Source organism: Topomyia yanbarensis, chromosome 3 (genome assembly GCF_030247195.1).
Source record: "Topomyia yanbarensis strain Yona2022 chromosome 3, ASM3024719v1, whole genome shotgun sequence".
Classification (NCBI taxonomy): Eukaryota; Metazoa; Arthropoda; class Insecta; order Diptera; family Culicidae; genus Topomyia; species Topomyia yanbarensis.
In genome coordinates this window covers 421,575,684-421,602,937 of record NC_080672.1, presented here as the reverse complement: position 1 = coordinate 421,602,937, position 27,254 = coordinate 421,575,684, and the positions used below count along the sequence as shown (strand labels likewise).

General features: G+C 37.6%; 1 protein-coding gene across 5 annotated transcripts in view; it reads left to right on the top strand.

The window, feature by feature from the left end:
* The window catches only part of LOC131692963 (guanine nucleotide exchange factor DBS), a 382,061-nt gene that overhangs the window by 343,579 nt on the left and 11,228 nt on the right, over positions 1–27,254 (top strand). For all 5 annotated transcript variants that reach the window (XM_058980403.1, XM_058980402.1, XM_058980404.1 and 2 more), the window contains 5 exons: positions 23,052–23,237; positions 23,293–23,495; positions 23,726–23,840; positions 24,100–24,297; positions 24,362–24,567. In XM_058980403.1, the coding sequence (XP_058836386.1) occupies positions 23,052–23,237; positions 23,293–23,495; positions 23,726–23,840; positions 24,100–24,297; positions 24,362–24,567 (908 nt within the window). The remainder of the gene's footprint in view (positions 1–23,051; positions 23,238–23,292; positions 23,496–23,725; positions 23,841–24,099; positions 24,298–24,361; positions 24,568–27,254) is intronic.

The following is a 27,254-nucleotide window of genomic DNA, read 5'->3' as shown; positions in this document are numbered from 1 at the left end:
TTTACATTTATAGTAAAAACTCGCAACCTGTCAACAGATCTTCGCAATATTTGAGAAATTAATCCAAAATAAATAGAAGCATCAATTGTCTTCTTTGAATTGTTTATACTATTTATGAGTTTCCAACTTTAAAAATCGTTTTTCTCGAAATGTGCTAAATGGCGCTTGTCATAAGATAGCACAACAGCGACGAATATAATGATATGTGAAGCGCTGCCTTTTTAGAATAGGTACACTTTCAACCAGAAGTATCTAATCATTTTCAAAATTGCACATTTCTTGTCGTATATAAATGTAAATGTTAGTTGATTTAATGGCATTGTAAGGGTGCACGTATCCGCCGGGTGATGCCAATCGAGCTGACTTCTCTTTGGGCTGAGCTAATTAACTTTGTTACTTTGTTTAGTGTTGACAAACTAGAGAAGTAATTGTGTGTAGGGAATACGCATGGTCTTGTCTGAGCGGAATGATGACTGTTGAATCATGATAATTAAGAATTAATAATTCGCGAGTATCGAAAACCAATACGCGGCAGTCATATCAGTACGAAGAACAAGTTTTATTGTCATATTCATAGGTTTTCTTTTAGTCCGACAGATCATATTAAGGCTCAAGTTACTTTGTTTGAGTATGTGTAAGAATTGAAGGCTTGGTAGTATGCATAGGAAAAATTGTGTACAGCAGCGTTGCCGCCGATTTATCCTTATAAAGTATTAATTAATCTCTAAAAGATCAAAATCATTCGATTTATTAGATTATCAGGATTCAAATTGTGCAAAATAGTTGGTGGAAAAACAATTGATGGGGCGGGATGGTGCTTTTGAAAAAGTGGTTGTGGTTTTTTCACTACGCAGTTGGGTTGCGTGCCCCGACACAGTGTAGTGGTGTGACAAAAAATCACCGCCACTTTTTCAAAAGCACCATTCCGCCCGGTCAATTGTTTTTCCACCAACTATTTTGCATGATTCGAATCGTGATAGTCTAATAAATCGACTGATATTCTTCTTTTAGAGTTTAATAAATGCTTTATATGAATAAACCGGCGACAAAGTTGAACGCATTTTTTCCAACACATACTATCAAGCGTTCAATTCGTGTAGACGCTCTCCGAAAGTTCTTTGAACCTTAATTATATCAATTTTTCTCATTGTATTGAGTACTTTCATATACTTCGAGATAGTATTATACACTATGATGATGTCTTTGTCGAGCAACGTTTTTTTTAAAAAACGGCATCTGTAAAACTTCAAGATATAAAAGAATAAACTTTTCTGTTTCATGTGCATCCAAAAGCAAAACAATCGGTCTGGGGTCCCAACTATTTTTTTTTTATTTTGAAGTTCTTTGTTTGAAAATTTGGGCTTTACAATGAAACTAGTTCACATTTTTGCCACTAGGCGGTACTAGAGACATTAAAATATTATTAGAAAATGGAATCTGATGAAAAATTTCATTGTCTGGAACTTTGTGGAATAATACAAATCAATGTAAAATCATTTCAGAAAGTTATTAAAATTTTATCGCTGGTTATTATTATACTGGTTAAGAAGTCGATTCACAAGGACTTACAAAAAAAAATTTGGATTTGGAGGAACAGTAGACTGGTTCAATTTTTGACTTTTAGCTCCACCAGCTGATTCCTTTTATGGCCCTTAGCAATTGTGCAAATTTTGGTACCGATTGGTTGTGTCTACGGACCTTTCAAAAATCTCAAAGTTTATATGGAAATTAGTATGGAAAATCGGTTAAAATTGAAAATTAATTCTTTAAAAATCATCTCATCAATCAATTCATGAGAACACTATATATTTCTAAAGGTATTCTTCTGCTGAACACATTCGTGGAACATTGTAAGTTTGTGAAAATTCGCTCAGAAAAGTTATTAACTAAAGAAGCAGCATGACTTCAAAATAGGTGGATTTTATTATTCATCATAGCAACCCTGTTTGAATCGCTGCATCTGTCATACGGAGCTGTGGGTGGTAAGCCTAATTTACACTTGTATAAGGATGGAACTATTCAAACAGGATTGCTATGATTAATAATAAAATCCACTTGTTTTGAAGTCATGCTGCTTCTTTAGTTAATAACTCTTCTCAGCGAATCTTCACAAACTTACAATGTTCCACGAATACCTTAAGAAATATATAGTGTTCTCATGAATTTATTGATGAGGTTATTTTTTAAGAATTTATTTTCAATTATAACCGATTTTCCATATTAATTTCCATATAAACTTTGAAATTTTTGGAAGGTCCGTAGACACAACCGATCGGTACCAAAATTTGCACAATTACTAAGGGCCATAAAAGGAATCAGTAGAGCCCGGTGGAGCTAAAAGTCAAAAATTGAACCAATCTAATGAACAGTGTATTCAGATCAATTAAAGTGTTTAAAAATTCCCATTTTTAAGTGGAATTATTATATTTTCAGATTCCACCGGATCTAAGACGCCAATGATATTTTCTGTATAGAAAAGTATTGCCTAAACTCATTTGACATTCTTACCTTCATTAGGATGTTGAATGCAGTTTTCTTTTACTAACCCGATATTCTTCTCTATTTCATTTATTTCGTAAATCCATTCAGATTGGCCGTGAAAACTAGTTCGTATCTCGATATTTTCTCTATCTCGATAGCTCCCTATCTAGATGCACCTAGCTCGAAGTTTTCCTGCGATTTTCTCTCTCTATGTCGATTTGTTCTTTTTTCTGTCAGTACAGCAGATAGTAGCAACATAGCAAAATGAAATTTGACGATTGTGGCGTTATGTTAGATAATTGTCTCCTTCTTGAGTATTGGTGTTTGGTTAGCAGAGCAGATTTAACAGACAGGGTACAATTAACAATATATTTTCTTTAACCTTCCGGCAGTCGCGCTAGTGCACTGAGTGCACGCTGCTTTGAAACTTTTGCGAAATCGTCTTTGGGCACCAGCGGGTGCTCGTTCAATGAGCCATTTGCGCCACTTCCGGAGGGTTGAAATGGATATAGACTTTGTAGTAAAGCTCTTGCTTGCTTGGCTTATTCATCTTGATGTTACATAACATCACCGCAAAATATACTGCAATTGCTACTGTACACTAGAGACAGTCAGCTCTCAACCCGAGAGCTTGAAAATTTAAAAAAAAAAACCTAACCCGACCTAAGCCCGAAATTGTGATATTTGAAAGACCCCAACCTGACCCGAGCCCGAACATTTTAAAACTGACAAACCCGAACCCGAGAATGAAAATTTTGTAGAACCCGAACCCGACCCGAATCCACGAATTTTAAAATTTTAAATCCTAAACCCGACCCAAATTTGAAAATTTAAAATTTTAGAAACCCGATTCGAACTGGACTTGTTAATTCGGAGAATCAATCAAAGATCTCGAAGATTTTGTAGCACCATGCGCGCTCAGTTATATCTGCTTATGGCGAAACGATTTACTGGCGAATACAACTCGCATTTATATTTACTATTGTTGAACGTCGAATTTGCCATGTTCGGAGAAACTTATAAATCGTCGATATCTTAACCGGAAAGTAGAACAAATCGGCGGTTAACTCATAAGGAAATAAAAAGCTTAATAGTGACAGTTTCAAACAACCTCACCCGTCGTACTTAAGCAAATTTTCTAATTTTTTTTATCAAAAACCAATCCTGCAAGAGCAATTTTGTATTATTTATTACATGTTTTAAAGTTAAGCTGTGGCAATTGGCAAAATTCGTATTCGGCAGTTTACACGACGTCACTCGCGTTACTGGTTGGTACGGTCAAACTTGTGTCGAAGGGTGTCAATCAAGATTATCTGACGCATTCTTAATGTCACATCATTAGCGTTAGGATGCCAATCTATGATGAACATGGCTGTAGACAGGAATTACGGGCCCGAGCAGTCCAGCATAAGGACCCCTTTCACCATCGTAGAGTTTTCTAACACAGAATCTGAAGCTATTATAGAAAAAAATAGTTATCTGCTATTATGTCTAATGCATAGAAACTTTTGGAGATATACACTTAGTGCTGTTAATTCCAATGATTTTTCATTTCAAATCTCAACGATCACGCTGGGATTGAACCCAGACCCACTGGGCTGAGTGGCGGTCACGCTTACTACTCAACCACCGGCGCCGTCTATAATCAAAATCTGGTCAAACTACAATGATTAATTTTTTCATTAAATTTTTAAATTCAAAATGTAAATTCAATTATTATAAAATACAGAAAATACTCTGCCAAGCTTTCGATTGGGTGTCTTTTAACTACTGCCATCAAATTCTGTACAGCCACCTCGTCCACTTTGCTATTCATCTTGATGTTATGTTATGTTATCTATCGGCAACACCTATGGAAGAGTCTGATGAACCTTCTGTATAAGATTCCGAATTTTATTCAAACGATCACCGGGTAAAATCAGCACCAACACGATAGACACCACGAACAAATTCGTTGCGTGATTGAATATTATTAAAAATATAAGCAGTGCTCCGGCTATCCGGAGTTCAAGTTGCTCATTCTGCTAACCGTATTAATACAACAAATGATAAATTTCCCAAATTCTCGGCAGCTGGCTGCCCAGAGCAATTATTACATGATAACGCTATTGGCACTAACAAGTCTCCCCTTCCCGTGATACATGCAGAGGATTCCTCGGTTTCTAGTAGCAACATGTATCGGACTAACATTCCTTCCTTTCCCAAAAGATCTGCATTCGGACGTAGCCGGCGTCGGTATTAATCAGCATGCAGGGATCAGAATAGATTGTACAATGTTATTCCCAAGCATGTTGTTCCAATGAACATTATGCAACCTAATTTGGTCCTGGTCAATTACGGAGTAGCAACTACGGGCGATCTCTTATGCTTATGCTTATGCATTGAAAATAACCGATTTATCAATACTTTCATATTTTTCCACGTGTCGGTATTGCATGGATTTGTTCGGATCTTTATCTGGTTTCACCTAGAATTCGTCGAAGAAACAACACATTCGGCCAAGTCGGTGCGATACAACAGACGCCAGCCTCTGAAAATTTGTTCAATAGTGTAGCCAACTTTTTTTTGGTTTCTAGGAAAACTAATTCAGACGATTTTAGTACGTCCTTCATTTAAATATGTTGGTGCAATATTACAAAAAAAAACTCATAATTAAAAGCTTGTACAAATAGTGAAAATAGTAGCAAAATGGAAATGTAATAAATTTTAAAAACACACACACGAAAAGAACATTCAGTGGAGGTAGAATTTAAAGGAAGAGAGAACCCAAAAAAATTGAACAAACGAGGAAAAACTATTAAATACATAAAATGAAGCAAAACGAGAAAGCTTTAAAAAGGACAGTTAAAATAATGAAAGAAGATTATTAATATGCAAATAGTCAAAAACGTACCAATATTGAAACTTGAAATAAAATCCAAGGCGGAGAAACGATAGAAAATGGACAAAATCATGACAATTAAAAGGATAAAATTTAAAAGTATGTAAACAATTTGAAAAAATAAGAAAACAAAACAGATTTAATAATTGGAACAATAAATACTAAAATAGGTTCATTGGAAAATATGAAACAATACAAAAAATTATAGAAAATGAAGGTTTAGTGAAATAAGTTGAATAAATTAAATGAGATCAATTGAACAAACAGATGAACACGAAACAAATAAAACAATAGATTGAATGAATTTTATAAAAGAATCAAAAATGGAAAAAATATGGGGCAAAATGAACAAAATAAAAGAAAAATATGATTAAATGAAGAAAATGAAAGGAATAAAAACCTGGATAAAGTGGAAAAACATAAAAAGCAAATAAGAAACAATATAAAACGAGAAAAAATTGGAAACAATAGAAACTCTAGATTATATGAAGGATATAGAATATCTCTGACGAAATGCCAAAAAATGAAAAAAATATTTAAATTGAGAAAATTAAAAATGAAAAACTACAAGGGACAGCCCTGTGGGGTTGCACGAACTGTTGAAGTAGGATTACACTACTTAGTGTGAAATATTTTATTTCTTAGTGCATTTGGATTAATAATAAATCAAGTAAATTTCATTCGTAAAGTTTAAATATAACCAATCAACATCGAATGTTACATATTGAACCAAACTTTCTTGCTTATCGGGGCATTTTATTTCTAGTAGGCGATCGAATCCGATTAAAATTATTGAAGAAGACTTGAAGAAATAAGACAGAAAACTGCGACCGAAAACCGAACTAACTGGAACGACAGAACAGAACCGAACTAACTGGAACTGTTTCAAATCTTAATGGGACAATCTAAATCTTGAAAAATTGTGAAAACTTTTCGATTGTGTGAGGTAAAAAACCTATACCGGATGAGAAAATTCAAATTTTAGGCAATATAGTTTCATTTCATGTCTGGCCTTCTAGTTATATTTTGCCATTATTGTAACTTTTCTGAAGTGGACATTTAAATGTAGCGAATGCAGTGCTCTTATTCATATATCGAAGCACGTAGAATATTGTATTAGTAGAATAAAAGTAGAGAAGCTGAGTGGAAATAAATCACGTGGAATCAATGAACGTAAATTATAAAACTTCGTTGCGCTTTCCATCGATTCGCGTAAATTTATTGCTAAGAAAGTGTTGATCTGTGCGCAACGAAAGCACATATTGTCACCATGAACGCATGCAACCGCGTATATATATGCACATTTGCCTCAGGCATTGAACCCAAGCGAACGGTGTACAGTTGTACAATGCTTGAAACACAAAACAGCTGTGTGAGTGCATCGTGTCCGTACACGAATGGAAGATACGTACCTAGCAAAATTAGTTAACGCTAGTGAAAAAGGGAGGAGTGAAAGAGACAACTAGTACCACGACGCTATGTTAATAGTGTTTGCATATATGTAGCTCGACTGTACAAGCGATTTTGTGCACTTGTTTTATACGAATAAATGGGTTCGTGATTGTACATAAAACCGTGTGCTTGAAGTGAACACGGCACAAGGGAAAGCAAGGTGTTTGATCAGACAAACTCAGTCGCCTGTTTAGCGGCACCGCGCAGCGTACCTCTGACCTGACCACTCTTCGTTACATACCGTTTTTGTTGAATTTGCAACGTGCACCCTCATATCGAAATCAAAGACGTAGTCCTACCTCAAAAACTTTCGGGTTCTCGTATTTAAATAATATTTACTAAGTGAGCACGACAATTACTATGGATCGTTTTCTTCGTGGAATTTCATGTTCTTTTTTGATATGTGAAGCTAGTGAAGCATTTGATCAATTGAGCACACTAAGAGAAGGTTGCTGAGTTTTTTCTTCTTTCCCATAGATTCTTTTATGTTTCATTGAGCAGCTATGACGGATAGAAAAAAGTAGTAATAGAAGTCACATATTGTTCTGAAAAGATATGAAATCGCAATTGGTCGAATGATTCTATTTTAACCGCATAGCTTAAACAAAAAAAATAAACCACTATTTTTTGAAACCCATCCAAAGATTGCAAAGCTTTGAATTATTAAATAAAATACGAATCAACATCAGCTCGGAACTTTTTAAAATAGTCGGTAAAATTCCGTGAGATAATTATAGTTAAATATGAAACAGAAAATAAATTTCAATCACGATTTAAAAAAAAACCTTGTGATTTTGTCCACTGCGCGTTGATTTTTTTGAGTTCTAAGTTTCAAAGTATAAACTTTATGATATGATTAACGATTAACTTTATGATAGAAATTGGAGGAAATTCAATCATACCAATATTGAAACTCCAATTGAATTTTCAAATAAATTATTATTGAAATAATATTTGACAGAATCGTTCCTTCTGTCCGAAGTCTCGGCCCCCTCCACAACTCCGGGTCCAGGGGGAAATTCCCCATCCCCTCTCGGGGTCTGGCTAAAATTTAGAATAAAAAACTGAAAATACTGGTAGAGATGTGTCAGGATAGTGATGAACGCTAGAAATCCAGTACCCATTAAATAATTCAAGCAACTGTCCAGATACTGCCGACGTTATAAAAATGCCACGTAAAACGAATCTAAACAATTAGGTATCTATCGCTCAAGACAGCAAGCTGCGCAAAACACTTAAATTAATGAAATAAAATTCCCATGAAAACAAACAAATCGCTCCAACCAACATGTTGCAGCCGGGTTCAACATCGTGGAAGCGCCTTGTAAACCATTCCTTCGGTGTGTATTTCACTGCAAACGATAGCACGCCACAAACGACGAACATGGCTGTAGAGGTTTTATGCGTGGTGACCAGCAACAAAATGCCAAATTACATAACGGAACCCGACATTCCTTGTCTGGTTTTCGACGCTTGTACCTGCTACACCTCGATCGTCGATCGATGAGGTCGATGAAAGGTTCGAAAGGGCCAGTCAGGCTTGTACCAGTTAAGCAGCAACTTCCCGAAACCGGTTCAAATTCGAATTGCTATGTTTAACCAGGAAATTTCCATTTTCATAATAGCTGTGTGGAACACCGATCAATCAAGCTGTGCGCAGGGTTCAATCAAATAACAATTGTGTTTTTCCCTCGAGGCAAAATGTTTGCATGGGTCCCCCGTCTAAAATTTACTCCCGTTTGTCATGAAAATGTGACTTGCCGTGAGCGTAAAAGGTTAAACTGCATTCACATATGTCGCTGCATAACCGAGCGCTTTTGTTACGAGAGATTTAAACGCCGCCGGCTACTGTGCAGCAATTCAAGGCGACGAACCTTTTTATCTCGTTTATTTCGTGGTATGCGTACCATTTACTCAGCACTGTCTTTATCGTCACAAAAAATTAAAAATAAAACTAGAAGCACTTTGACCAAGTTACTTGCGTTAAACATAATTGGTCAAATTCAGAAGCATCGGTGCTGCTGTAGAATCGTCGTAATCGCTTTAATGGGTTCATGTTGATGGGTTGAACCGATAACTAGCTAAAACGTTATCCTATTGTTGTGCTGTCTTTCTGAACATTAGGGTTGATAGATGATGTTAAAAGTATGACTCTTAAAAAGAAGCTGGCCGATTTGTTTTGAATGCACTGCCCAGATACAACCGATCTAACTGACCGACGATAAACAATAGCATCAAATTAAATACAGAATTAAACATGTTGAGTTGGTATTTATAACAAGCGGTTCATTATTCAAAGGTGCTAAATAACACACCAAAAATATGAATTTTATCTTGGAAATGTATAGTATTGTGATCGAATAAGGTTAGAGTAGCACAAAAAAATTTTCAGCACAAATGTACAGCAATTATGAATTTCTTCCGCCTTATGCAGGAAGGAAAAGCTTCCATAGCATTGGTTCAAGAACCGTATTTCCATGTAAGAAATGTCTATGTTGGAAAACCAGTTACGTCTTTGTAACTTATAACAAAAATGGAATGACAAATCCTACCTTAACTCGCGATATATCACATTCAATACGACTGTTGATAACATACACAGGAAATACATCTATTGCTAGACATATTTACCACATAATGAACCATTACCTACTGATGATTTCAAAAGGGTTGTATCGTACTGTGGCAGGAATGGGTTTCCACTCACAATCGAGAGTGATGCAAATGCCCACCACATAGTCTGAGGCAGCTCAGATCTCAATTTGAGAGGCATCTAATTGATAGAATACTTAAATAGTATAAATCTGCAAATTCTTAATGTAGGAAATCGCTTAACATTTGCACGATCTGGCAGGGCGGAGGTGTTAGATGTAACTCTCTGCTCTAACAGTATTACTGCCATGAGTTGGCCACTAGGTTTCGTGGGTCCAGAAGCCCTTGGTGGAATACTGAACTTGTTCGACTCAAAAAGCTTGGAATCGCAGACGGTGATATACATCATAACTCAAAATCCATTTTCCATATCATACCTCAGGTAACAACTAGGGATTTTTACAACATTCATATTATTATTATTGATCCAGTAAAATTTAAGTTAAGAAGTACACTTAAAACAAGTTTTTGGTGCGCCCAGGAGACTAACTGTCATTTGCTCAGTTTTCAGTATTTTGCAATGAAAATATTGTTCAATTGTTGCATTATTGTATGGAATTTGAATGAACATTCTGCCACTCTCTGTAGCACGCATTTTTTGTAAATGTATCTTTTTTGCCAATTCTTTGTCCCTGTGGAGTATGCATAAGAACATCTGCTTATGGATTCAACCCTTTTTGGCCCTTCATACAGCGATAAATTGAAATTTGTTTGCTACCAACATTTGGCTCTACTGTTAAAGCAACTGCAGCCACTGGCCTAGCACTGATGATGGGTTTATTACATCATGTGTTTTTTTACCGAATTAACCATATCACTTGCACCATCTTTACTGAATGAAATTGTGTTATTTCTTATTTTGTTTTTTTTTCGGCGTCACTCAAAAGAAAACAGGAATATGCAATCGACAACTTGGATATTTGTATGTGAAATTATAAACGTGCTAGAATACATGCCATACACGATCGATAAAAAGAACGCGCACAATGACATACAAACACTTGTGCATTTCACTATAATACAAACTCGGTTGCAAACGCGGTCATTCAACAAATTCACAAATTTATAAACGTGAGATGGGGAAGTTCACTTTCTTTCTTCATTTGAACAGTACACTCAAAATTAAACATCAGAACGTCGGCTCGCGAGAACATTCAAATGCCCATGCGAATATGGAAACGATTACACGGTTATATAAACGAACTCAAATGCGAGGAGTTATAAACATGCTAGCATACGCGACATCAAAACGCCCACGCGATCAAACCCGATAACATACAAACGTTCGAGTCCTGTGCGATAATACAACCCTAGTCACAAACTCGAACATGCAATTGCGATCATCCACCCAAAGCTACGCTCGCAATCAGCCAAACATAGAAATGCCCTTGTGATCAAGTGAATGTTTTGACACCCACAATTTATAATCGCGGTTGCATTATACAAACGCGCGTTCCCATGCGATCATGAATCGGTTACGGGAAAAGGCCCCTACCCTTGGTGCCAGTATCCTAGGTCCATGCTGTCAGTTCTAGGTATGGGCGAGTGAATAGCGAATCGATCAAAAGAATCGACTCTTAAAAAAGAGTGAGTGAGCTTCGATTCTTTTTTAAGAAATTGCGATTCTTTAAAAAACTAGTGTTGGGCGACTTCGGGGAAAGAATAATTACAACATGTAGAACTGAATATTTTTTGTAAAAGTTGCCTATTTCTTAGTGCATTTGCCGCAGCCAGCATTAAGTTTCAACGCCTCCTTCATTCATACACTTCCAAGCTCCAATTACACACAGAATCAATTCAGAGGAAATATAAATTAATTGACAAACAAAAGCATTTATTTGTTATAGTGAAGGTATTTTTGAAATTTTAGAGCAGTGGTTTTCAACCGGGGGTGAATTATGCGGGATAAATTTTATATATTGCTTCAGTGTGCCTGAAATGATACTGAGTTATCAGGAACAGTTCCCTAATTTAAAAAAGTATGGTTTTCATCCAATGGAAATCCATTTGGTAAGCAATTTTCAAAAATGGGTACGTGGAGTGAAAATGGTTGAAAACCACTGTTTTAGAGCATAAGTGACCTGCGTCATCTGGTCTGTTACATTTTTGCTCGATAGTCCCACTCAGAACTCGCACAGAAACAAAATTCAGTTTGAAACTGAAATTGAATTTGAACCGAAAATAACTGAAAGAATGTGCTACACCGAACTAATGAAGAACAATGATCCTACAAAGGTGCTAGCAAATGGAGTGAGCTAGGTGTAGACCTGAATCACATAAAAATAAATCATGCACACTTATGTATATTTATGGAATCAAAATATCTACCACAGATAAAAATCAAACAGATATTTCTTTAATCTTCCCAAATGAATTACTAAATCGATCAAGAATCGATACTTTTTTGTGTGATTCAGACACGATTCGCTCGTTAAACTGATTCGGTTTGTCCATCTTTAGTCAGTTTTAATATATGAGCCGCACAGTCAAAAAAAAACATCAGTTTCGCGGTCCGCGCGAATATTCAAGAATCCTCGCAAATATGCAAACGCGGATTGCAATCGAATTTGTGCACGCTAAGCTCTATACACACTAGCAACCACGCCATACAAACGACCACGCGATCAAACACTATAACATACAATCGCTCGAATCCTTCGCGATTATCCTCACATATCTAGGCTCGCGGTCTCGTAAATATGAAAACGCCCCGGTAAATAAGTGAACTTATTAGTGGTCTCAAGCGCAAATCTACAAGCGCCTTCTGGTAGCTTTTAGCTACCTTTGGTTTTTCGAAGGTAAGGATTGCTCGCTGTGTATAAGGTAAGACTAAGAATGTTTTTTTATTAATTCCCAAGGCTTATTTTATATGCGCTGGCATGTTGCGCGACATGTTTGTTTGCATCCGGTGACATCTGTATTTCATGCATTGGAAAGAAAACAGCGTTTTCTGTTCATCGAACTCTTACCTCCGGATTCTGCTGCTGTTGCTAGTATCACCGTTACTCTCCGACAGTCATGCACCCAAACCGTCCGAGTAGGGAGAGGCAGGTATGGGAAAATTCGTTCACTCGCGCGACTGTTTCTAGCTGTGGATCACAAAGTAGTCAAAATTTTGTGCTCACTAATTAACCATAATCAATGCACGAAGGGAGAAGTCTAATAACTTCAGAGCAGGTCACTAGATGGGCAAACTGCGAATAAAAAGTGAAGCCTAAAAAATTTAAGAGCAGCGTCAATTCTTCGCTCGTGAATGTTTGTCACGTAGCTTCACGAAGCTCACAAAGGTTTCTTCATGCATGATTAAAACATAGTACCTATTTTTGCACTGGATTTTTTGCTTATAGATCGCGTTATGGGTAGTTTTGTGATACACTACTAGCAATTTTATCTACTGAAGTTCCTTGCGGCCTATTTGTTAGCAGTGCATTGTTGCAAATTTTTAAAATTATCAGCTAGTTTCAAAATGGTTTTCCAAGTATTAATTATATTGTGCGAATATGAAAATGAAATAAAACTGTATAACGAAAATCCAATGCAAACCGCGAACCGCTCGAGAAGAGCTTCGCGAACGAAGCCATCCGCGTTGGGGAAGGAAAGAATTAAAACACAAGTGATGTGCTTCTTCGTTGGTTGTTATAGCTTTGAATCGCATGTGTCCGTAACGACAGGTTGCTAAGTATCATTTTCGAAGCTAACAGAATGCATCACAACTGAAGAAAGCTTGCTTGCGAAGCGCGAACGATCGGTTCACGATGCGATTTTTCCCATGCTTGGGGAGAGGTACTGCTACGTGTCGAATTAATTTGTAACAACTCGTGGGCCTGTGGCGGGTGTGTAGTAGAGATGGTCGGGTTCGGGTTTTAGGACCCGAAACCCGAACCCGACCCGAACCCGACGGGTTTCGGGTCGGGTTCGGGTTCTATAAATTTAAGCTTCTCGGGTTCGGGTCGGGTTCCGGGTTTTCAAATTTGGAAATCTCGGGTTCGGGTCGGGTCCGGGTTTTTGCAATTTTGAACTTTCGAGCTCGGGTCGGGTTCGGGTTTTTCAAATTAGAAATGATCGGGGTCGGGTCGGGTTCGGGTTTTGAACAAAGCAACCGAACCATTTCTTGATGCAGTTGGCGTCTGTACACAAAACCCAGTCTCTTTTTGTAGTAGTGTATTATCGTTCTTGATACGAATGGATGACATATATAATCGTACTAAATGTTAGCACATTTGAATCGCTAGAATTCGTCGTTGTTTTCTGGTGCTCAAATATTGTATTTTTTCATTCTTGTATAAAATTCCCTCTCTTCAGATTCGCAAGCTACGCGAATTATTTTATTTTTTAAACGAACATTCATTTTAGAGTATTCAACAATACGTTTCAAATCTTAAATGTTTTTGCAATTTATTTTTCATGATAATTAGTAACAAACCAAGTCCACAGAAATTTCTCGGAAAATATTGGTTAAACTTTCTGTTATAAATTTCGATAGGTACTTTAAAACTGATACTTAGGCCGCGGTTAGAGTAAACGCGTGAAACTCGGCTTAAGCCTACAGCAAATCGTATCTACAGCAAAGCGAGTGAAAATCTAAGGGAAGTAGAGACAATAAATATCTATCTATTGATCCGCTCCTGATTGGTCGTTTTGACAGTCGCGATAAAAATCGAAAAGTGGGTGTCGCGAGTATACTGAATAGTAGTACTTTTTGCTACATATTGAATTATAATTGTTTTAACTCTGTATATTATAAATAGAAACATGAATTAAAATGATAATTAAATTTCAAGGCAGCGCGATTTGTATATTCTTGGCCTAGTTGCGATCCACGAGATGCTTTTCAACCATTGACTACAAAGACAAATTCCCATATATTAAACTCACAGATTGTCAGATTGTCCCCGGACTGGGCCGTTGCATGATCCGGATTTCTTCATGGAAATATATGGATTTCCACGCTCTTGAGGAATTAATCGCAAATTGTGTGTTCTGTTGAAGCCATTGACGGATTTTTTAAAGTTTGGAGTCGTTCCGAAAGCTCCGTTGGAGATGTCGAAGCATCTCTACTGGCGCGCTTACCGTATAATCTGAAGCATAATATAATTTAGATACCCCATCATAGATAATCCTAACACTAATGATGTGACATAAAAAACGCGTCAGAGAATGTTGATTGACACCCTTTGACACAAGTTTGACCGTACCAACCAGTAATAAATTATTTTATTTTATTTTTTTTCTACTCGCCAGTGATTCGTTTTGCGTATGGTGATTCGAATGATTCTACTACTCTTAGATGAGCCTTGGGTCCAGCTCGTGTGCCTAAAATTAGAAATCTTCGAGATCTTTGGTCGATTCTCCGTACTAGCAAGTTGTGTTCGGATCGGGTTTCTCAAATTTTTAATTTCCGGGTCGGGTTCGGGTTTTCAAATTTTAAAATTCTCCGGGTCGGGTCGGGTTCGGGTTTTACAAAATTTTCATTCTCGGGTACGGGTCGGGTCCGGGTTTTTCAATTTTAAAATTTTCGGGCTCGGGTCGGGTTCGGGTTTTTCAAATTTTATAATTTCGGGCTCGGGTCGGGTTCGGGGTTTTCAATTTTCAAGCTCTCGGGTTCGGGTCGGGTTCGGGTTCGAAAAAATTGAAACCCGACCATCTCTAGTGTGTAGGCATCGTTACCAAACTGTTGCCGTACAGCTGCTTCACTTCCTCATGGTGTTATGCGGGTGTCTCCGTTTCCTTGGGTCATGATTAGTCAATCTCTACGTGGCACTAGTTCTCTGTGTGGCACTAATTCTTCTTCGGTGTGGATGATTTCACACGTTTGTTTCATTGCCAAAAGCAAACTTGCATGCTTATCGATCACCAATCAGTAGTCTGAATTTGTTGCCACTGTCAAACACTTGAATGTCCTTATCCAGGTATAACCAGTTATTTCAAAACGTCACTTGTTCGGAATCGAACTTTTCTCGATTCATAGTTCAAAAAGAATGACATCAACAAACCGATCACGTTCAGGATCAACTTTAACTTCTCGTAAACATCCTTATAACGAACTTTTATCACTCCTGTTCAAAATTGATACATTCACATTTCCAAGTATATTATTCAGTTAGAGGCTATTTTTCTGTGGCACCCTTGCTCGATTTCATGCAACTGAGTTTTTCGTTTGTTGGTTTGCACCGTTTTCACTTTTTTCTTTTTCACGGTCGCCATCTGGTAGCTTTTAGCTACCTTTGGTTTTTCGAAGGTAAGGATTGCTCGCTGTGTATAAGGTAAGACTAAGAATGTTTTTTTTATTAATTCCCAAGGCTTATTTTATATGCGCTGGCATGTTGCGCGACATGTTTGTATTTTTGGTTATTCTGAGTAAAGCCAATTGGAGAGAGACAGAGAGGCTACCTAGAATTGGTCGCTACTCGGGCAGAGGGTGTGTGCCCATAGATAGCACTGGACGTAGGGAAAAACGCTTGTAAAGCGAAAGGTTCTATCAATAAACAATTGAATATATTTTGCTTTAGCTGGGTGTTTCTCGGCGTTCACGACACATGCGAACCATATGGACGGTTTCGCTAAGGCGTGTACCGAGCCGAGGTAGTTAATTTGAATGAGCTAGAGATAGGTGATTAGATGTATTACAGCCTGTATTCGCACGATCATGAATCGGTTACGTCCGAAAGTAGGAACCTCGGTTCCAGCTGCCTAGGTACATGCCTTCAGTTGACCCAATTGTTGACATTTACCGTCTCGGCTGCAATTGTAGTGAGTTATCTTGACAGGGAGCCCTTCCGAGAACCAAGCTCTACAGGTTCAGTTGGGTCACTCTAAAAAAATGATAACGCATCGTATCCGAAATGTATTAATCATTTATTATCACTAGCGTTAAAATGCCAAAAATATTACATTTTCACAGCAATTTGTTCAAACGCTTTCTAGCTTATCCACGAAACAAAAGACCAAAGATACTTTGCAGGATTAGATGTGTTTGCTAACAACAGTTGTTGACGTAGGACTACGTCTTTGTTTTTGATATGGGGGAGCATTTTGTAAATTAAACAAAAATTAAAAGCCGCGAAAAGTGGTTATGTTTTAAATGGTTCCCTGCGATGGGGATAGGCACATAAAATCAAACTAACTGTCTGAAGTGCTGGCGCCATTAAACTTCAAAAGAAAAGAGCGTCTTAAGCTTTATTTGTTTCGAAATATAATTTGACGAGCATTCTTGGATTAATATACCGATCACAAGTAGAACATTCTTCAGCGGCTCTCATTACATTTTCATTTGATTATTAATAGTTTTTTACATTTTAACGACATTCAATTAGCTAGAGATTACTGGGTAGGGAAAATTATGAAACTTAGAGCCATAGTACTCAAGTGAGAGCTAGGATGTGAAGTAAACAAATCGGAAAACTAGAAGTGGCAGGGTCATTAGAACAGGCTTAATATCGTACGGGCTTAATCTTTGTCTTCTGTTAATGAGGGTCGAGCTTAGGCAGAATAACTACGAATCACCCGAGTTCACTAACATGTGTCCTGATAAAGGTAGACGTATCTATCTTTACCGGTTGTCACGGTAGATGTGACTAACATAGTCGAAATAAAAAAAAATTATTAATAATATTTGATTTTTTTAGCTCCTACCTCATAATTGCCCAATATCTTTCAATTTACTGAAGTACCGGGTAGTTTGGCATATCGAGAACTTTTGAGTATTGGAGCACAATATTTATCTTGATCACTGTATACTGTACTCTAGAGCTGATTTTTCATACCGACGCGATTTCAAATATACTAGTAAATTAAATATAATCAAAACATGTTACGTTTTGTACTCTAGTCTTACGCCAAAAGTTAGTGTAACCCTGTTGTGCTATCCCATGTAGCTTTTAAATTGGGACACACTACAATTTTATTCTGAAAAATGCCCGGCTACAAAACACTATTATGCTTTTTATAAGGAAGGCAAAATACATAAACAAGAGATACGGATTCCAACATCGGAAGAGTAGAGACCGTATCATGAAAACTGAATAGCAGCCGGACAACAATCACAGGAAAAAGCAGAAACTAACCTTGCAGTTTTCGCCGAATCGCCGACTGAGCTCCTTGGATCTGCTGGGAACTCGTTTGAGATTTCTAGGTAGCTGTTAGCATATCAACCAAAAGAGAAAAAAGAGAAGAGATAAATAAATTTGGAAATTTATCGTGTTTAAAAATATCGAGGATATCCAGCACATATCGGACTAGTACGAGACCGAAGAGATGTGTTTAACGCAGATATGGCGCCTGAACACTAGGCGCACGACCAGACAACATGCTTAATGTAGCGATAACCGTAACAAGCACAGATTCCATTGTTCCACGAAGGAAACACTGCAAATCTCATTGAAGCTTGGTGATCTATCATAAATATCACCTTCTAATGCCTAAGTATCCACCTTTTCATTACCTGGGAAGGAGCAATGCGGAAAAACTCAAACTAAGATGATCTGGTATATTTTTTCAGATAAAGCACAGGTCGCCAAAAAAGAAATCTTGGTTTCGTGTATTCCGATTAAAAGGTGAATCGAATACACAATGTAGGTCATAGCCACCAGACGAGACTTTGTTTCCTTAGTTAATCCGTCGGCAATCAATCAATAGGCAATTAATGGAAGGCGAGGTGAAGTTCAGTGATAAATCTAACGCGCAGGTGGGGTAGGAATTTGCGTCATTTCTACTACATTCAAGGTGATCATATTGAAATTGTCGCACATATCATGGAGTAAGACAGATCGATTATAGTCGTAACGGCAACCCCATGGCATACCGTAGGAGTTGAAGTAATCGAGAACCAGCTGAGGTACTATGTAGATGGAAACAATGCCAATAAGTCTTTGCCTTTGATTTAGACATGACAAGTGCCAACTTGAATACCTGGTACCGAGCAAAGGTTAATCCGATTGAAAGCACATTTTAATCCCCAAAAACGCTTCTTCATAGTGTTTTCTCTGTCCTGGCGAAGAATGTTGAAATTGTGAAAGACCTGCGTCGGAGGTTAATCAGGTTTTACACAATGCAAATACGGAAATTCATGCTAGTTTCTAAGATTTGAAAGACCAGAGGGTACCCACTACGGTTTTGTAACAGCAATGGTACTCTAAGGACACTTAGAAAATTTATAGGCACTTTAGAAGATGACGTAGCCCTCTTTAGTGGAGCATTCCCCAAAAGAATGCTTCTATTTTTCCCCTCATAATTTATATGTGGGATAAATCTGGGGATCATGCGCAGAGAATAGAGGTAGCTGTAAACCCAATTGTTAGAAACGACGCACAGTGGGACGGAATCAAAAAGCCGAACATTGATATTTGCGACGAAACTATTGGTTATGGCACTTTGATGTCTTCGGAAAGGTTTCTTTATTTTTTAGGTAGTTTAATATTATTTTATAAAATTTTGATACGCAGATAAAAAAATAACTTTGCAAGATGTTACCAAAATTGATATTCATGTATGGAAAGTTTATGGACGAAATGATTTTATGAAACTTTGTTGAAGTAGCCAAATGGCGAAAAAAGTTATTGGGTCGTCGGAATATCCCCTTAAAAAGTGTTTTTTACTGTAACTTTTTTGTTTGATTTTTACAGTTTTTCGATGTTCTAGAAAATAGTAGATGCTTTCAAAACACACCTTTTTGCTGAATAGACCAACTCTAAGTATGCCTATTTTTTGGTTGTTTGGGGCTAACTTTAAGGGGCTATGGTTTGTAGAGTAGCAGGCAGTAGAAGCTAAGTTTAATTATTTATTGGTCAGCAAGAAATGCCCTATTGATACATATACAAAATTATAGAGCGATCTATAATTTTGTATATGTATCAATTTTCATTTGAACAGGTAGACAAGCCCCGTTCAAATGAACAAAATTTGGAAGAGAATATCCGGCGAATGGCTCGAAATGAAGCTGATATACTCCTCGATTTTTGCTAAAAGCACTTGCTTGCAAACCAGAATTTCTACGGACTGAAGCAAAGGGTTCTTGAAAGTGCAAACTCCATACTGCGCAATTCAGGCCCCTGTCGCCATCAATCTCTACCTCCCTGGCGGGTACGTAGACAATACTTCTTCATACATGGCCGAGTGTTGTTTAGTTAGTCCATTCATACATCAATGATATTAAATGGCCTATCTTTAGTGCGGAAGTAGACCATCCAAGGGCCGGTTGTATCAGATTGTTATAAAGGAGATTTATCGGTATTATTTTTGCCATCAGATAAATATTGAAACCTACCTCCATGGAGCCTGGGGGGATGTCGGTCGTCGGAAATACCTTCCAATTAGTCATTATTACCATACGGGTTTCAGTATTCGCGAAAAGAAGGTTTTATCGGAGAAAACGGAAAATGATGCAATGAAATTTAAAAGAATAGGGTAATTGATACTTAGCTGCAGTACATTTGTAGTATCAGTAATGAACAAACACATTTTTGCTGAACCGTTGGCCATACAGCCGGTAAAAAAGGGTGTTTCCAAATAGCCGGCATTATTCGGGAACTTTAATTTTCACTTTCACACGCCATGTCTGAACTTCACTACTCCCAATCTTACTACCCACTCGGGAAAAAATATACCGCCGGCCCTGACGGCAATATGGCTTTCATATCTGTTGCACAGTGGCACCTGTTCATATAAAGTTGCGTTGCGTGAGCACGGTATACTTCGTAGATTGCAGAATGATGACTCTCATTTCCAGCCAGACTACTCGAGGAGCATTGTTTGGGAATAACAATTGATCCAGTCCAAGCGAGAATTTCGCCTGAGAACCACCATTGCTGGCCACGACCATCTTTACCGTAGCTTGGGATATGAGAAAGGAAGTGTTGATGTGGTACTTACTTAACGGAAGGCCCCGACTCATTGACACTCCCATAAGTACCACGGATTGGGTAGTGGGTGGGTTGTTAGTCAGGATTCGCCTCAAGCAAGCAATGCGACTGAGAACTTATTTTCGTGCATAAGAAGTTTGAATAGTTTATTGACTAGGATACGTAAATGTTCGCGATGCGAAGGTGTTTAACCTCTGGATAATTGTTTATCGAGAGTTTGTTTCATCGAAAACAAGTTGAACTCCGGACAGCCGGCTGTCGGGAGTGTTGTCGACAATATAAAATGGACCATAAAACATTGATTTGATTTAATTGATTTATTGGCCTAAAAGTGAGCCAATGAATATGACAATAAAACGTATGTTCTTCGTGCTGGTATGACTGCTTCGAATTGGTAGCTGGCTTCTGATTCTTCTCGAGAAACTATCAATTCCCATTTTTTTAACTCAGACAATACCATGCGTATTCCTCACGCACATTAAATGCCCAGTGATTAGTTCCCTATTTGGTCAAATAAACACTAAACAAACAAATAAATTAGTTTTCTCAGTCCAAAGAGATGTCAGCTAGATTGGTATCAACTGGCGGATACGTGTTCCCTTGCAATGCCATCAAATCAAAGAATACGACATACGACACACTATGTGCAATTCTGAATATAATAATAATAATAATAATAATAATAATAATAATAATAATAATAATAATAATAATAATAATAATAATAATAATAATAATAATAATAATAATAATAATAATAATAATAATAATAATAATAATAATAATAATAATAATAATAATAATAATAATAATAATAATAATAATAATAATAATAATAATAATAATAATAATAATAATAATAATAATAATAATAATAATAATTATCTGCAATAAAATAAGATCGGAAAAATTAGTTGAATAACCAAGGTAGTTCATTTTCAAAGATAGCACAGTTGATGAATCACCTTACAAAATAGGTGATAAGGGACGCGGGCGAAAATAGCTGACCACCGCCGCACCTGTTCATATAAAGTTGTGATAAAAAATAATTCATATAAAGTTGTGACAAAATTATAAAAATTGGTTTATGTGGCAAAAAATCGGGTTTTAAACTAATTTTGGGTCGCTGAATCCAATTCTGCTATCAGTTTTGAAATTCCATAAAAAATTTTTAGACTACTTTTGCATAAACACATTTGAAGGCATTGGACGTTAAAGGGTTAATATATAGGTACCTTAAAAATAGTAGCCATTCACATCGGATAGCATAAATGGTTGACAAAACTAATAAAAATCACAAACTTTTCAGTAATATGATGTTCTTTAGGCAACCAATTTGTAAGAAGATTTATGAGCTACAGGGTGTCTCCATATGTGTATTTTCAAAAACATAGACGTAACAACTTCGGCGCAAAAATGCGCAAGATGTGTCCTTTATATCTTGAAACTACACTAAATTTTGAGTCAGACTGATGATAAATAACCCATGGGAGACCATCTCAAAAATTGGAAGACGTATGAAAATTATTACTGATATGACATAGAATTTCTCAATTGCTTTTTCTTGATACAGAACAAACGTGAATTATTTTCGCGCAAAAATCTTATATCTGTAGTTTAGCATATTCATTCTTCTTTCCAAAAAAACTTAAAACTACTCCAATCGGCCGTGTAGTTCTTGAGATATCGCCATTGGAAGTTCGAAGGTACGAACAATTCTGATGGATTGAATTGAACAGAAATGCTCGACATCATCTGTTTCAACGACATGTGAAAAATTCAGTTTTCATCCAATTAAGGTAAAATTTTGGGACACTTTTATTCCAACAGGGAGAAAAATAAAATAAATATTTACAAAAGAATTACACGACATTCATTTTTGGGGATTTGTCACTCGACGTGCCACTGTGTGTTGGTTAGGAAACTCTGTGATAGCCCACTGTTCGAGAATAATTAAAACGATTCAACACGAAAGCGCAAATGGGAAGTGACACCAGAAAAACAATCTGATAGGCCGCATCAAGAAGCAGTTGTATGAGAAAACCTTCGCCATGTTCCAAATGTGAATATGTATATCCTCCACAGGGCGAAAGTCGCTGCTATCTTCACTGATCGAACAAACTTGTTCCCAACAAGTGCTACCAGCTACATGCATCCTCTATAGGTTTTAATCTTGTTTCATGTAATGGTCAGCAATTAACAGATTTCCCGACGAAACCAGTCCCGCTTCCAAAAGTTTATAAAGAAAAACAATTTCTTGGGATTATTTTTAATCTCCGGTTTACAATCTTCAAGAGATAACATTCATCGTCAAAATCATGTCCAAATGACTACAAATTAAATTAAACTATTACAAAAACATCAAGTCAGCTGTTCTGAGAATTGATTTTGATCTTTTAACAAACAAACCTTCGATTTTCGATTCAAACTGTGTCTATAATTATCCTTTATTTAAATACATAGCAATTTTTTCCACAACCTCCAATGATAACCGTCGAGTACCAAACGTGCCAGTTCACATTTGAAAGTTCGTAGTATCTGCTGGCTCACGTGCAGAGCAGTGCCCAATCACTTTTACCAAACCGATAATGAGGGCTTATTATCTGTTCTCCATTACCTTGATGGTTGAAGATCAAGTAAAGTGGCCACTACAGCACCTTCGATGGTTCTTCAGCGACTCAACGAGAAACAATAATTACAAGTTTTTCACCCCTTTTCTTCCCATCCAGGGCTACCGAGACGAGATGCTGTCGGAGGAGATGAGCTCACTGGTTCCGCCGGGATTGCAGGGCAAAGCGGATATACTGTTTGGCAACCTGCACGAGCTATACACTTTCCACAATGACATCTTCCTGAAGGATCTCGAAAATTGCATTTCCACCACGGAACTAGTTGCGCTTTGCTTCGTACAACGGGTGAGTTGTTATTTGATTCGATTTGAATTACTAACGGATGCTGAGCTTATTACAGAGGGACACGTTCTTCCGGTTGTACTCATACTACTGCCAGAACATACCGCGCTCGGAACGACTTCGGGAGACCCTCGTGGATACGCATCTGTTCCTGCAGGAGTGCCAGAAAAAGCTCGGCCACAAGCTTCCACTCGCTGCTTACCTGCTCAAACCAGTACAAAGGATCACCAAGTATCAACTGCTCTTGAAGGATCTGTTGAAGTAACGATATTCGTATTTTTTGTTATAATTTTCCCTTTCAGTTGAACCAACAAATTTCTGTTGATCCCTATCCGGTTATTTTGCATGAACAGTATATTTATAATACCCATCCAAGTTTCTAATGCTGCCATTCTTTGTACGGTTTTTTATCCTGTCATCTTTAAATTTATTTATCTCATATTTTATGCAAATTGCAACGAAAATCTACCGACGAATTGGCTTTCCTGTAGATTCAGTGACACCGGAACTTGTTCGCGAGAGCTGCAGAAGGCGCTGGACTGTATGCTGGTGGTGCTCAAGTGCGTCAACGATTCGATGCATCAGATTGCAATAACTGGTTTTCCCGTAAGTAGAGCAACGAGTCGAGTCGAGAGAAAACCGATCATGTGCGTAACGTGACAATGTTGCGCTTTCGCCTTATCTGTTGAGACCGTCTCTTACCAGTAATATAACGACCCAGTCAGGGAAAATTTGACACTGCCCTAATTAAGACTGAGTCGACTATCATTTAGTTTTGTATTTTGATTTATTCCATAATTAACCAACCACGGTAAGTTAGCGAACCCAACGCAAATCGCAAAATTTCTCCTTTCCACCCTTGCAGGCTGACCTTTCCCAGCAGGGGGAACTGTTGATGCAGGACTCGTTCCAGGTGTGGACCGAAAGCAAAAAAGATCTCCGGTTGCGTCTGAAGACCCAGCATCGGCACATATTCCTGTACCAGAAGGCGATGCTGTTCTGCAAACAGGGATCGAAAACAGGCCACAACAAAAGTACCTACCAGTTCAAACACTGGCTGCAGGTTAAAATACAATCCATGATGATGTAGAGTTTCGGGTTGCTAAGTAAGTTTTTTTTTCATTTAGATGTCCCAGATCGGTTTGACCGAGTCGGTGCGGGGAGATTCGCGAAGGTTCGAAGTGTGGCTGCAAGGTCGTCAAGAGGTCCACACGATACAGGCCGGTACGGTAGAGATTAAAAACAAATGGGTATCGGAAATCAAACGGGTACTACTCAACCAGCTCGAGGAGCTGAAGGGTGAAAAGATCAAACAGTATGGACTGAATCACAAGTAAGTGCACCCTGAAATTTGTTATATATACCTATTGTTTACTTTATCTATCTCGATAGTCTCTGAGCCGATCTCTCTGCTATCTCCGGTTTCCTCATATTTCGATCTGACGTATTGATTCGAACTCTGTACAATACAGGGACAAAAAATTATTTCCATATTCGTCAATAAAGTGCCACGAATTCTGGAATAATCACGTTTTTACATTACTAAAACAATCGTGAACAAAAATCATGTATTTTATAATAATGTTGATGATGCATAACGTTTTTATTTGTGAAAATATTTATTTTTGTTTTGTGAACTTCAGTCACGGTTTCCACTATGTCATTTCCAAATCGGATTTTCTGTACGTGAACTAGATCACAATGTTATGCACATTTCTCATAAACCAAAGGTTGATTCGTTATTTTATTCTTAAATTTGGAAATAATGTTTACATCCAACTATACGACGTAAACTGATTCATGATTTATTAGAACTTGATCATGATCTTGTTTTCATGGTTATGAATTAGTTCAGATAATCAAAACATTCCGGATATTGTCTCGTGAAATATTTCACGAAACTCGGAACATTATTCATGACTTCATTTGTGCCTCGTGAACTAATTCATGATTCCTAATATATTATTTTTTTCTTTTTTTATTAACGACTTAGAGTGAGTTGATTTTTTCCCTTGTTATATTGTAACGACATTTAATTACTGGAAGGTGTGAAATATTTTTCAATATTAAGAGCCATGGTACTTTTAGTACATAATTCATGATTCCTAATATTTTAGTCACGGTTCACAATTCGTGCTCATATCATAAATCATAAAATACTTTTCCACTTTTATGACGTAGTTCACAAAATATGCAATTTTGTGCATGATCTTCACATTTTTAACATTTTCTCAGCCCTCAGAATATTATTCATGGTTTCGTGAACTGGTTCATGAATCCTAGTATATTAGTTATAATTCACCAATTGTGCTCGCACAATAGTTCACAAAAATTAAAAGTATTATTCGTGGATTCGTAAACTGGTTCTTCATTCATAATATATTGTCTTGCGTGCGTATTATATTTAGAAGATATTTCTAATCGTTTTCACTTTCATGCAGTTCTGTACATGGTCTTCAAATTTTCACGTGAACTATTTCACCAAATTTCAGGAATCAGAATATATTGGCTTAAATGACACGTTCCTCGTATGTAGTCGTGGATTTGCATGGTGAAAAATCTGTGGTTACGTTTTCCTTAGGAAGAGAAGTAAAGCTGTTGATCCCGGTCAGTGATAGGCACTCAGTGCGCACATAAGCCGACGTAAAATAAAATGTAAAAAATAGTTGTGTCCAGCTGCTAGCGACCAGTCATAGGTACAAGTAATAGATATAAGAAAACTATCAGGAAGGACCACAAAAATCGTTATTCATTTGATAAGGATCAGTGTGATGTCCCGGCAGAGAAAAAGAAAACTGCGTTAAGCGCCAAAAATATATTATAGTGTCACAAATCGTGTTAGTCAAACAGTCAAACTGGTTATTTTTGTTGATACAAATAGTTAATACAAACCAACGTATCCCAAAATAACAAGGGAACAACCACAGTTTGGGTTACCAAACATTCAATTGTAACGCCATGTATATTATTGGTGTATACTAGTTTTTGTTTCGGAAAAACAAGTAGTTTCATGAAAACGAGGTTTATTATTATTTGACAGGGAGTAATTTGCTTCAACCCAAACAAGATCATTTTCTCGAACAACTTTTGGATACTGGACAGCATTGCAAGCGGTCGGAACGAGTCGTGGTCGGAGGCTGCTTTGCCTGGTTTTTGGATGGCGATCACCTTCACTTGCCTTCAGTCATGAAGGACAATGTTACCCTCAAGAAACTTTTTAAATAAATTCTACAAGCGTTTCTTGGCAGGTTCTTTAACAAGTGGTTTTGTCTGGGCCTGGGGCTTCATTGTTACATGATAAGAGAGCAATTGAGAACTCCACCATCGAAAACAGAGTTTCGTTCGCGTTATCGTGAGTGGAAGCGGCACGGTAGATCTGTGCCGGGGTGGAGTCCGGACAAATCTTTTTGGTGAAATCGAATATCGAACGGTTTAAATATTCCACGCACTCGTTAGTACTGTTTCGGTTTCGTAAGCACCGGGCTGTGCCCCAGTGAGTGTCCATCGATGTTTCTCTCGTTAGCCCGTCAACGAATCGGTGCCAGTTGCTACGTTTCTTGGCTTTCATCGAACTCTTTATTGGCGTTTCTAACATCGCGCACTGTCGATAGCTAGCGGGTAGCCCGTCTTCTCGGAAGGTCTTATACGCGGCGGCCTTCTCCGCGTACACTTCTGAGAATTCTTTATCCCACTATGGGTTGGGAGGACGCCCGCGAGGGCTCGCGACTGGTACACGTTTAATCTGAGCTTGAATCGTGATATAGAGAATCAAGTCAGCCAGGAACCCGTACTCCATTTTTTTTTCCGGATGTCGCGGGCGCGTAGCTCTTACAATCAGTATTTTGTGTGACGTCTTGCAAAACATTGATTGTATTCGGTGGCCCTGAACCTTTAGCAATATTCATTACAATTGGCAGATGGTCGCTCCCGTGGGAATCAGAGACTACCTTCCACGTGCAATCTAACCGCAACGATGTCGAGCAGAGGGACAGGTCAAAGGCGCTCGGTCGTGATGGAGGG